This window comes from Phoxinus phoxinus, assembly GCF_949152265.1.
Source record: "Phoxinus phoxinus genome assembly, chromosome: 5".
NCBI classification, from domain to species: Eukaryota; Metazoa; Chordata; class Actinopteri; order Cypriniformes; family Leuciscidae; genus Phoxinus; species Phoxinus phoxinus.
Genome location: NC_136880.1, coordinates 36,443,158 through 36,455,412, shown reverse-complemented (window position 1 = coordinate 36,455,412; position 12,255 = coordinate 36,443,158). Strand labels below are relative to the sequence as shown.

The 12,255-nt window shown below is 38.1% G+C and overlaps 3 protein-coding genes across 4 annotated transcripts in view; 2 read left to right on the top strand and 1 right to left on the bottom strand.

Annotated features, from left to right (window-relative positions):
* The window catches only part of vwa5b2 (von Willebrand factor A domain containing 5B2), a gene marked incomplete at both ends in the record, with an annotated part of 30,313 nt that extends 29,402 nt beyond the window's left edge, over window positions 1–911 (top strand). The window contains one exon of the mRNA XM_079613849.1: window positions 348–911. Within this exon, the coding sequence (XP_079469975.1) occupies window positions 348–911 (564 nt within the window). The remainder of the gene's footprint in view (window positions 1–347) is intronic.
* A 1,496-nt stretch (window positions 912–2,407) lies between these two features.
* alg3 (ALG3 alpha-1,3- mannosyltransferase) lies at window positions 2,408–8,342 on the bottom strand. The gene is made up of 9 exons (XM_079613893.1): window positions 8,119–8,342; window positions 7,628–7,727; window positions 6,600–6,747; window positions 5,946–6,106; window positions 5,514–5,634; window positions 5,197–5,402; window positions 4,964–5,039; window positions 4,702–4,847; window positions 2,408–3,575 (listed from the first exon to the last, which is right to left on the bottom strand). Exons 1-9 carry the CDS (start codon window positions 8,300–8,302, stop codon window positions 3,407–3,409), a joined length of 1,311 nt encoding a protein of 436 aa, XP_079470019.1. The 5' UTR covers window positions 8,303–8,342; the 3' UTR covers window positions 2,408–3,406.
* On the top strand, window positions 8,313–11,962 carry mul2 (mitochondrial E3 ubiquitin protein ligase 2). Of its 2 annotated transcripts, none has more exons than XM_079613901.1 (5): window positions 8,313–8,633; window positions 9,314–9,464; window positions 9,775–9,862; window positions 9,968–10,088; window positions 10,674–11,962. In XM_079613901.1, exons 2-5 carry the CDS (start codon window positions 9,348–9,350, stop codon window positions 11,383–11,385), a joined length of 1,038 nt encoding a protein of 345 aa, XP_079470027.1. In that variant the 5' UTR covers window positions 8,313–8,633; window positions 9,314–9,347; the 3' UTR covers window positions 11,386–11,962. The 2 variants fall into 2 exon arrangements, with proteins under 2 accessions (XP_079470027.1, XP_079470026.1); XM_079613900.1 differs by having other exon boundaries at window positions 8,365–8,633; window positions 9,317–9,464.
* Window positions 11,963–12,255: the final 293 nt, after the last annotated feature.

Genomic DNA, 12,255 nt, shown 5'->3' with positions numbered 1-12,255 from the left:
CCGTACAGTACATTGCTTTTGTCTACAAATTTAGAAGCATGGATCGCAAATTAATTTACATGACCATTCTATATTGTGAATATAGTCAAAGCTAAACAGTATGACATAATAGGATTTTTTAGAATTTTAGATTTTTTGGTTTAATTTACTGTCATTATGTGAATATGTAATCCATAAAAACTGTAATCTTGATTATGCACATTTTAAAACATAATATAATCTATTTACAAGTACATCTTTTTTTTTTTTGTAATCCAGTTTACATGTAATCAGTTATTACCCAGCAATGCATACTGATTTACAATGTAAAGCTAGTGTCACCCACTTTACTTCTCGTGTCCCCACAGGTACGCCTTCAGTTGGCGTCAGGTGCGTTTCTGCTGTCCGAATCATACTCCGAGTGCATCCAGATCCCTCTGGACCGCCTAAAAAGAGCGTCCCCATACCTGAGCCACCGCAGCAGTCTGAGCCCTCCTTTCCATTGTACCTCACCACCCGCCAGCGCTTCAGCGAGACACATGCAGGAGTCATGGTCCAACCCTTTGGAGGAGGGTTCTCCAAAAGTCCCACAGGTTGACAGTGGACGTGGCTCTGAGGCGGACACGTGTGAAGGTCCTCCGTTGGATCCTGCAGATCCTCATGGAGAGAAACTGGAGCAGATGGACGTAGAAAGCTCCAGTTGGGCCACGGCGGTAGCTCTGGCCTGGCTGGAGCACCGCTGCGCTGGCTTCTTTGTGGAGTGGGAATTGGTGGCTGCCAAGGCAGATTTCTGGCTGAAGTGTCAATCGCTGCCAGAGAGCGTCGACCTGGTAGGGTTGAGGGCAGCGGCCAGGCAGCTTTTTCTGCTGTTGCGTCACTGGGACGAAAATATTAAACTGAACGTGCTCTGCTACAACCCCAATAACATGTGAGGAGCTGACCTCAAAGATGAAGTTCTTGGGTCTTTAATTCAATTTAAACCAGGAAATTAATCCTGTTGGCAGAATCGAATTCATCTAAGATGTCCTTTAAAAAGGAACAGAGATAAAGCTGAATTGTGGGTTGTGTTTCGGTTTCTCTCATGTCCAGACCACAACAAGCTTTGCCTTCTATGGGCTTCAGTTTAATTATGCAGTAGAATGTAGTTCACCGTTATCAACTGCAGGTCTGACAGCACTTTATGGTAGCAATAGCAAAATTACTAGTTTTGGATGCTTTATAAAACCAACATAAACAGCAGGCCAAAATGACACATTCTTGCCTTAATTTACACTACCAATCAGAAGTCAGTAAGATTTAATTAATTTTTTTTAATTAACTTTTATTCAGCAAGGATGCATTAAATTGATCAAAAGTGACGGTAAAGACGTTTACAACGTTACAAAATGTTTCATTTTCAAATCAATGCTGTTTTTTTGCTTTCAATCCATCAATCTTGAAAAAAAATCATCAGTTTTCAAACAGATATAAAGCAGCACAACTGTTTTCAATACTGATAATAATAAGAACTATTTCTTGAGCAACAATTCAGCGTGTAATAATGCTGAAAATTCAGCTTTACTAATCACAGGAATAAATTACATTTTAAAATATATTAAAAAAAGAAAAGTTATTTTAATTTGTAATAAAATTTCACAATATTACTGTATTTTTTATCAAATAAATGCTGTCTAGGTGAACATATAAGACTTTTTCCAAAAAACATTTACATTTTGAACGGTAGTGTACAGCTGCTTGAATCTGATAAATCAGAATTTTATTTTATTTCTTTTTTAGTTTAATCAAATTTTAGACTAAACTGGACAATTTTAAACCACCTTTTTCTTTCAATGACTGATTCTCAGTCCAGTTTTGCAAAATATTAGTAAATTCCATTTTCTTAGGATCATTTGTTTGTTTATTTTGACTGCTTGCTTTTAGTCTCCTTGAAATATTTTGGATTTAGGCATTTAGTTTGTTCCTTTTAAAGTTTGCATAAATGTAAGAGTTTTCTGGGAACACCACATAAACAATGTGCAAACCACGGGGCTATATTTTTTCATGTGCAAAAAAAGGGATGATAACTATGGTAGTATATTAGAGATACAATGTATGTTATGAAATTATGACTTTTTATTTTGTATCACTTACAAATCTATACAATAAAATGCTCTGAATGATACCAAATGATGCTTCTTCAGGTTAAGATACAAGAATAATTTCAAACAGTAAGGGCTGTATTCGTTCACTGTACCTTCAACCTGGTTTTGCCCAGACTTTTGTAGCTGTGAGCCTGTCATTAACCTTGGAAATGGAATAATATCATGGACTACAGTTGCGTTGTGATTAGCGATAACACTTTGGATTAAGCAAATGTATTTCATGCAAAGAAAATAAAAACCCAACTGCAAACAGATGTTTATAAGAACACTCATTCACTCTTCATCACAGAAAAATTTTAATATCACCCAAAATGTTAAGCATTTCAGCACTCCATCTAACGGTTCACTCTAGAAAAGGAAAAAACCATAAAGAACACAAAATGAAAAAGGCTCAAGACAGTAAACAAAAAAAATGGCACTACTGGAGGTTTATGGTTGCCTTAAATTAAAAAGAAATGGAAAAGCAGATCTATGCTGTTCCTTTGTGCCCTATACATGTACAGTAACTAGTGGATGTGATCCAGTTGAGCTTACAGTCACAACTCTGCATGGTTGGAAAACAGTTAAAGGGATGTTTCACCAAAAATGAAACTTCTGTCATTATTTACTCACCCTTTATTTCTTCTGCAGAACACAAAATATGAGATTTTGAGATTTTTCTTTGTCCATACAATGTAAACCAATGGGCCCAAAGTTTTTTTGTTGTTGTTTTTTTTCACAGAAGAAAGAAATGCATACAGGTTCTGGAACTACATGAGGGTGAGTAAATAACACAGGGCATGAACTATAATCTTCATGGAAACAAATCCCTGAATAGCTTTGAATAAAGGTATAATTATAAATTAACTTTAATTGAATTCATATTTGATTCATAATTGAATTGACAGTTGAAATGCAGATATATTTTTTTATATTTATATATAATATATATAGCATCTTTAGGCCCTTGTAACTTAATATAATACGTCCAAGGTTGACAACAAGAGATCCTTGATGTCTCAAAGGTCAACAGTGTTGATACGCTGCATAAATTTCTTTTTTTAATTACAAATTTCCTTCCAATAAAGATCCACACAACATTCACATTTCCCGCTCCGACATCCCAGACAGAGCATTCCATTAGTCCTTAAGAATCCTGAGAAGCATTGTAAACTCTCTGTACCCCCATATATTAACATCACACTACCTCCATTAACAAAACCCCTTGATACGATTTGAGCATCATACTCGGGGCACAGGTGCCGTTTGTCACTCTGGTACAGCGAGTGCCCCGGTCACACCAGGGTTCAGTGGCGCTTAGCCTTGTTCTCTGACCTCTGAGGCGGAAGAGCTGGGGTTGGGTTGAGCCACAAACAGAGCAGGATGATGAGATGGCAGACATGCAGCGATAGAGAGCTGTAGTTGGTGGACGGATACGTGTTCCAGGACAGCTCTATCAGACCCAGAATCAACACCCTAAAAGAGAGTGAAACATACATGGATGATTCCTAATCGGCTATAATCGTGCACAGTTGTGTGTGACAAGCTTGATAACACTTTACAATAACGTTCCATACGTTAACATTCGTTAATGCATGAGGTATTACGAACTAACAATAAAAAATATTGTTAAAAAAACGTACATTTCTACATGTACTAATGCATTTTTTACATTTTAAGTTGTATAAATGAACATTTGTTGATGTATTATCAACAAACACTGAATAATATGCTGTGAAATTTGTTCATTTTTAATCCAGAATCATGATACATAATCAGGGCTCAACTTTTTCTACTTATAAACATATGCATACATATACACCGATGAGCCAAAACATTATGACCATCTCCCTAATTTGCTGTCGGTCCTGTGCGTGCTGCCAAAAACAGCGCTGACCCATCAAAGCATGGCCTCTACAAGACGCCTGGAGGTGTCCTGTGGTATCTGGCACCAAGACGTTAGCAGCAGATCCTTCAAGTCCTGTAGGTTGTGAGGTGGAGCCGCCGTGGATCAAACTTGTTGGTCCAGCACATCCCACAGATCCTCAATTGGTCTAAGATCTGGGGAATTTGGAGACCAGGGCAACATCTTGAACTCTTCATCATGTTCCTCAAACCTTTCCTGAACAATGTGTGCAGAGTGGCAGGGCGCATTATCCTGCTCAAAGAAAGCACTTCCACCAGGGAACAGTATTGTCATGCAGGGGTCTACTTGGTCTGCAACAATATTTGTCAAATTTATGTCCACGTGAATGGCTGGACCCAGGGATTCCCAGCATATCACCACAAACCTAGACGTTAAAGAGATACTCAGACCCAGATGCTTTGCCAAAACAATTTGGCCCTTGTCAAAGTCACTCAGATCTTTATTCCTGCCCATTTCTCCTGCATCCAACACGTTAATTACGAGAACTGAGTGTTTCCTTACATCTAATTTACCCAGACTATGATATGTGGTCTTGTTAGGAGATCATAATTTGCTTCAACTGTCACTGGTAATCATTAATTGGCTCATCCGTGTATATACAAACACAACAAGAACAAACAACTAAAAAAGTTATACAAGGACAAAATAACACATTAGAACATGTCTGTGCTGTACCTGAGAAGATGTGCAAGCTTCTTGACTCCTCCACTCCACAGAAGGTAGGGGAGCGTATGGAAGTACCAGACATAAAACTGATAATGCAGAGATCTACTGAAGCACATGCCGATAAAGTTAGAGGTGAACAAAACCAGAACTGTCTGTATTATCGGAGTTAAGGATCTGTTTTCATCTTATCAACTAGGACTATTAATGTAAGTTTAAGGAATAGCTGGGATATTTAAACGATTTTAAACTAATCTTCCATAAAAAGGATATGATCAGCATCAAGCTTGTGTACAGTCTCTTTTCTCTCAGATGGATCCTTTAGAATAGACCAAATGCTGTTCCCAGACCTGTAATGAACACACATTTTTATAACTATGCAGTCAGTTCATTTAAACCATATTCCCAGACCTGTAGCATGTTTAGATTACTAAAAAGATGGGGGAAAAAATACTATGGAAGGTGAACTATCCACCTAATGTAAAATGTGACCTTGATTTTTTTTACCTCTTCCATCTCTTCAGTGCGAACAGAAGCAATGTGGTAATGTGAGCCAGAAGCAGCACTAGGTGGAAGTATCGACTCAAAAACACATCCTCGGGAAGAAAACGCCAGTTCACGGTCCACTTAAACAGAAACTGCCTGCCCAGGTCAAAGGCCTGGTTAACATACCCGAGAGGGTTCACTAAGAGGAACGGCAGTCCCAGTAACAGCTGTTAGAGAGGGAGAAAAAGAGTGGTACATGAAAAGTTGGTGTGAAACTGCAAGACGACATTTGAATCACTTATTAAATAAGTGAATGTGTTTACTTATGCGTGTCTAACCTGAATGACAGCACAGAGAGTGAGCTTGGGTAAAGTTTTCCATAGACCGAACTCACTCAAGAGGAGGAAGAGGAGACCAGGAGCGAAGAGCAGAACGTTCATCTTCACAGACACAGCTAAACTGTCCATAGAACAGAGAAATATTTACTTTAAATACATGCACACACATCGCTGAAATGACCAGTCCTATATAAATCAATAATTATTCTTATGTGGTTTTGAAGAGATCATTGTAATATACAGAAGTAGTGGATCTGGATCACACGAAAAACGAGATTTTCTCAGCTTTTATTTTGTTTTGTTAAAAATCAGAAGCTCTGTTCTTTCCTTTGATACACTGCATGTTCACTTACAACAAAATATTCTGGGGGCCATGAAAATTGCTGTTTTTTTAAAAACACAATGTAGAATGAAGATGCTGTTTCTACTTGCCTGTAAAGGGCACATCCTAGAGTCCAGTGGCTGTCCAGGAAGAGATTGATGGCTCCAAATAACAGCATCATGGCCACCGGATCATTAAAGAGACGCAAGATGAAGATGGAGTGAATCCGATACGAAGCACAGCAGATGAAGAAGAACACATATGGAGGAACCTAGAGAAGATTAAACAGACACGCACTTAAAAATCAGAACAATGAAAGCAATCTTCTGTAAATATCTAAAAACCATTAATACACTAGAAATCAGCAATGTATTGAAATATTAGTAAGGTTTGTTATCATTTTAAGTAGTAATGAGTAGTTGCTTATGCTTGAATTCAAAGGTTCAAGTCTGGCAAAAGTTGTTTTATGAAATCTTAGTTACCCCAAACATTTGAATGGTAGCATGTACACTTCAAATTCAAAGTGAAAATATCCTGGCTATTCTTGGGTATAAAAAAAAGAAGAAAAAAAAGATGACTGGACAGTAGTAGTTTTTGAGTTTATTGCCATATCAGCATCATATTAAACATTTAATAAACATAATATCATAAGTATAACATCATGAAAACAAACTTAGACCAAAAAAAAAAGTACATGTATGACTGGACAGAATTACGCATAATGATAAATGACATGGATTTGTTTAATATGGAGTTCTTCTTACCTTTTTGGTGTGATGGTAAATGCGGAAAACAAGAAGGAGAGTGATGAGGTAGAACACAGCGAACACGTACTGACCCAAACGAATATTCTGTCCATGATCGGTAAGATAATACAGCCCTGTGAATATATACACAAAACCAGCTGGATACCTGAAACACAAATACAAACAATCCAGCAAATGATCAGTGGCCAGGTTTCCATTTAATATGTCATTCCCAGAGCTGTACAAGAACAAGTAGACTACTGGACATCTAAAGGCTAGAATACACTTCATGACTTTTGCCCCGATTTGCATTCTGGAGGAGTCAATGCTAGTTCCTGAAAATCAAATCCAATCTTGCAGACACTAAACATTCTCAGTTGTTTAGTGTCTGATGCCCAGTTTTTCTCTGAAAACATTTAAAAGTCGTCAAGTTTAATGCCAAGTGTTTTCAAATCTGTTCAGATTTTAAAAGTTGTGTAGTGTATTCTAGCCTCATTAAAGGGATAGTTCACCCAAAAATGTACATTTTGTCGTCATTTACTCACCCTCACAATGTTCCGAACCTGTATGCTGAACACAAAATAAGATACTTTGAAGAATGTCTGTAACCAAACAATTGATGGGCCCCATTGAATTCAATAGATTGGGGAAAAATACTATGGAAATCAATGGGGTCCATCAACTGTTTGGTTAAACACACTTTTCAAATTATATATTTTTGTGTTCAGCAAAAGAAAGAAACAACAAGGTTCATTCAGGTTTGGAACAACTTCAGGAAAGGTAGATGACAGAATTTTCACTTTTGGGTGAACTATCCCTTTATTGACATTCTGAACAATCGTGAATACCATGCAGAATTTATGTAATTCGCCATATTACCTGTAGCGGAAAACAAAATTAGTAATAATTAGTAACAAGGGCCAGAAGATTTTGCCAGGTGTTTGAAAAGGGATATGTGTGTGTTAAATAGCATATAAATAAGTCGGGATTTTAAATAAATATTTTTCCAACTCTGATGGTATATACATAATTAAGTTGACACTTACACCAGCGGTCCCGTGTCGCCCTTCAGCTGTGTGTAGTCATATGTGCCGTTAATAACGCCCTCCACCTCATCCATGTACGCCTTCCAGTCAATCTCAGTGTCTACACATAACATTTACATCATTAGACAGATGAATCAGTATAGCACATGTCTTTTGATCGGCATCAATTTGCAATTCAGTGTCATTTTGTCTTTATGGTGCGCGTGACTCATAGTGACACGAGCAGTGTGTCTCTACACGTGCTCCCTTCCGAGATAAATAACACTAATTTAATACAGTTTATAGTGGAACGTAAATGTAACCGTTCAGTCTATAAAAAATAAAATGAATAAACAATTGCATCAACAGCATGCACTATCCTATTTTATTATATAGAGATTATGCAGAATGGAATGATGCTCTGTTTCTTTACTCTGCAGTTCCATAAATGATTTGTTGACTATTATAATTATTCAAATATCATGTCAGTGATTGACTTCTAATGCACTTACATGCAACTCTTTGGATCACCCATATGTTAATCACAATTTCCAGGAGCCAAAGTACGGCCGTGATCAAGAACGTGTACTCTGCTTTGAACAACACCATGTGTTTGTCCTGCCATATGGAGGAAAGTGTTTTTTGAAATCTTGATGGAAGAGTAACGTTAGATGATTTTTTCTTTCCTGCTGCCATGTTGGCCGCCTTGGTGAAGTCAGCGTCAGCGATTTCAACAAACGCGTGTCGAAACCGGAAATACTGAATAGCAAATTAAAAGTCACTAAGGCAATTTGAATGCCTATATATGTTGTATTTATTTTTTATTGTCAATATGTGTATCTGATAAACAACAAACTTATAATTATCACATAAAGTATATGTTTAAATCGTGTGTTTCGCTACATAGAGTTGAGTTACCAGATTCATTCAGGCAAATTTCGCAGCTACCCACGTTAACGTACCACGTGACCCAAACAACATCGTTTCTTCCGGTAATGAAATCAGGAGGATCGTGTGAGTGATAAAGGTGATGTTCTGCTCCTTATTCACGCGATGTTCATTTCTGTTGTTTCAGACAGAACTTTAATATTTGTTTATGAGCATGTCCATATGTAATAGTGGTCAAAGCATTGATTCAAATATTTAAAGGTCATTTATGGGTCACACATTTCATTTTGACAGCCGACAAATTATTCACCATGTTTGGAGAACTGTTATTATTGTTATGTATTTTATTGTGGAGGTGTTGGACGTGTTTTATGTCGGTTTTCCTTAAATCGACGATAATAAAAAAAACACCCTAAAATCCCATGGGCTAACATTGTCGGAATGTTTATAACGCGCAACTATCAAATATAATGTAAACGCTCTCTCTCTCTCTCTCTCTCTCTCTCTCTCTCTCTCTCTTATTATTGCTTTTTTATCCATCCATCCATGACAGCCAGAACACCCTGTCAATGCCTAACAACCACCAGAAAACCTAACAATTCCTCAAAACTAGTATGAACAGCCTAGCAACTTATTGTACTCAGCTAGAAGATCTGTCAGTCTGAGTTTTTTTCTGAGACTGCCAACAAATGAATACATGTATAAATAAAAAATGTAGTAAAAAAGAATGGAAATGAATGCTGAATCAAATCCCCATTTGTTTTGTTTTATTCCTCTTGGTGCTTACATCTGTTCACTATTATTTGACTCTGTGTTCAGTAGTCTAGAGAAGAGGAAGAGGGCGAGGTGGAAGATGGAGGATTTCCCCATCCGGACACTGGAGATTGTGTGCTTGGGTTCAAGTGTGGCTCTCTCCGGTCTGTTTTATTACATCTACAGGAAGAAACGCAAAACTGTGGGCAAGCTTAACGTGAGTACTGAGTAGCAATCATAGAGTAGCAGTGCAATAATGATAACTAAGACAGCTTTATAGCTCAAATAACATAGATAGATAGATAGATAGATAGATAGATAGATAGATAGATAGATAGATAGATAGATAGGATCACAATACTGTTAATGAAGCTTAATTTGTATTAAACTCAGATATATGGAAATAGTGCTGCTTTGGATTAAAAGTGTCTGCTACATGAAGTGAAAGAGTATGAGAATTAGAGAAACAAATTTTTGTTCCTAATTGTTTCTAAAAAAGAAACTCACTTGTTTTTTTTTTATGTTAGGAAGCTCCAGTTCTGCCGCTGGATGAGAAGTTAACAGATCTTTTAAATGCCTCACCGGGGAAGTGTCTGCAGTATGTGGTCATCGAGGGTAACCTATATTTTTCACCAAATAGTGTCTCAGCTGATGTGAAGAATATAACTCGGTCTCTCTTTCAATTCCACTGATTTGCTTTCTGTCTTTCTGTCTCTGTAGGTACAGTTCAGCCTGTAGGGGAACCATTGAGGAGTCAGTTTCAGGAAGGCAGTGTCGGTGTCATCCAGAAACTGCTCCTCCGAGAACACAAGCTTGTGTGGAACAGTTTAGCACGTACCTGGTAAAACCTGGTCCCTTGCTGTTATAAATATACATTACCGGTCAAAAGTTTGGGGTCAGCAAGATTTTAGATGTATCTTTTATAAAAACAAATGAATCCTTTTATTGAGCAAGGATGCATCAAAAGGACAGTAAAGACATTTATAATTTTAACAAATGATTTAAAATAAATTTAGTTCTTTTGAACTTTCTATTCATCACGGAATCCTGAAAAAAAAAGATTTAAAAAAATTAGGCATCACAACATTTTTCAAAAAACACATTTGAGCACTGAATCAGCATATTAGTATGATTTGTGACGGATCATATTACACTGAAGACTGGAGTAATGATGCTGAAAATTCAGCTTTGCATCACAGGAATAAATTAAAATGTTATTTCATATTAAAATAGAAAACAGTTATTTCAAATTATAATCATATTTCACAATATTACAGTCTTACTGTATTTTTTGATAAAATAAATACAGCCTTGGTGAGCATAAGAGACTTCTTTCAAAAATGTTTCAAAAAACTTCCGACCCCAAACTTTTGAACAACAGTGTATATACGTCAGTCTAACAGCAATTCTCCTTCACATCCTTCAGGACAGACAGCGAGCGTGTGATTCACCAGCGCGTGAATGCTGTGCCCTTTAACCTGCTGGGTGTGAACAAGGCGTTTGTGCGGGTGCTCTGCCCCTTGGAGGCCACGGGTCCCAACATGGAAATCATCCACGAGAAGTTCCACCAGGCCAGTTATGGCTTCACGGACCTGATAGGTCAGTACCTGAGCGGAGAGAAGCCCAAAGGTCAACTTGAAACAGAGGAGATGCTGAAAGTGGGTGCATCCTTAACCGCAGTGGGCGAGCTCATCCTGGACACGGACCGCCTCCCTAAACTCCGCCCACCCACCGACGGCTCCGAGTACTTCCTGTGCACTTCAGACTTTGAGACTCTGCTGCTGGAGCAGGAAGGGCAGGCGGAGGTGTGGAGGGTGCTGGCGTGTATTTGCGCATTGGCGGGTGTAGCCGTGCTGATGTGGGCGGGACGCAGGTACTACCGGCAACTGAAGCTGCGCTGGGAGCAAGAGAACATGAGGAGGGACTTTGAACTGATGGGAGAAAGAGGGGAGGATGAGAACGGCATGGATATTCCAGAGAATGCGTGCGTGATATGCCTGAGTAATCCACGAAGCTGCGTGCTGCTGGACTGCGGTCACGTGTGCTGCTGTTTCCGCTGCTATCAGGCCTTGCCGCAACCCAACTGTCCCATCTGCAGACAGAACATCAAACGAGTCGTGCCTTTATACCAGGCCTGAGAGACTGATCTACAACTATCCACTGCATTGAGCAAATTTCAAACAACTAAACATGGTTTAATGTTATATCCACAGTCATGCTGGATTTACATGTTGAAACAGCCTTAAACTTAAATACTGTGAACAGGACACCTGCGATGGAAGCACAGATTCCTGATACGCACTTTAGTTTCACCGTTTTAGTGATGGTAATGTATGTCAAGATTCTCAGAGCACTAAGTTGTCATCATTACACAGTTTGAGATAAAATAGCATAAAATCAGAGGAAATATACTTTGTTATTTTACTGAATATCCTGATAAGCAGATGTGTGTGAATGAAATATTTCTTTGACTTCCTGTTTATTATTTTAGTGCATCCCATGTTTGACACTCATCAAATGGTTACTCTTGTTAAATACTGTATTGAATGGCTCATATAAATAAACCTAAAATAATAAGTTATTTAATATGATTAGCTCAGTGCCTTACTTTATGAATGAGAGTTTTGGATGATTTCCAGAGTCTAAATGTTCAGCTCAACATGTAAAGTTTTGGGCTACTTTGTGTTTGATCAATAAAAACACTTGTTTACTTGCTGTTCTTCTGCTTCAGCATTATTTGGAGTTTTCACATACAGATTCTAAGGCATAAATAACTCAGGTGTTGCTACACTCAGTGATATTGCTGATTTATTAGTGCTTATGGCATGGAAAGTCTCTCTCTTCTGAGAGAGGTGTGTGTGTTTGCCAGCAAAGAATCTTTCAAGGGTTCTTATGCAACAGCTGCTGTGATCCTGTTACACGCGTAACCTCTGTAAATCACCCACAACAGCCTCCCCCTCTCCCTCTGTCTTCTTTCTTAAATGTAGTAAATTTAAGTAAATGAGATG

Excerpts from the sequence above, each read along its gene's own strand:
- alg3 (XM_079613893.1), bottom strand. The coding sequence starts at position 8,302 with ATGGCAGCAGGAAAGAAAAAATCATCTAACGTTACTCTTCCATCAAGA. Across the intron at positions 7,728-8,118 it reads GGTGATCCAAAGAGTTGCAT|ACACTGAGATTGACTGGAAG; the intron begins GTAAGTGCATTA and ends TGTTATGTGTAG. Across the intron at positions 3,576-4,701 it reads AAGCTTGCACATCTTCTCAG|GGTGTTGATTCTGGGTCTGA; the intron begins GTACAGCACAGA and ends ACTCTCTTTTAG.
- mul2 (XM_079613901.1), top strand. The coding sequence starts at position 9,348 with ATGGAGGATTTCCCCATCCGGACACTGGAGATTGTGTGCTTGGGTTCA. Across the intron at positions 9,863-9,967 it reads GCAGTATGTGGTCATCGAGG|GTACAGTTCAGCCTGTAGGG; the intron begins GTAACCTATATT and ends CTGTCTCTGTAG. Across the intron at positions 10,089-10,673 it reads AACAGTTTAGCACGTACCTG|GACAGACAGCGAGCGTGTGA; the intron begins GTAAAACCTGGT and ends CACATCCTTCAG.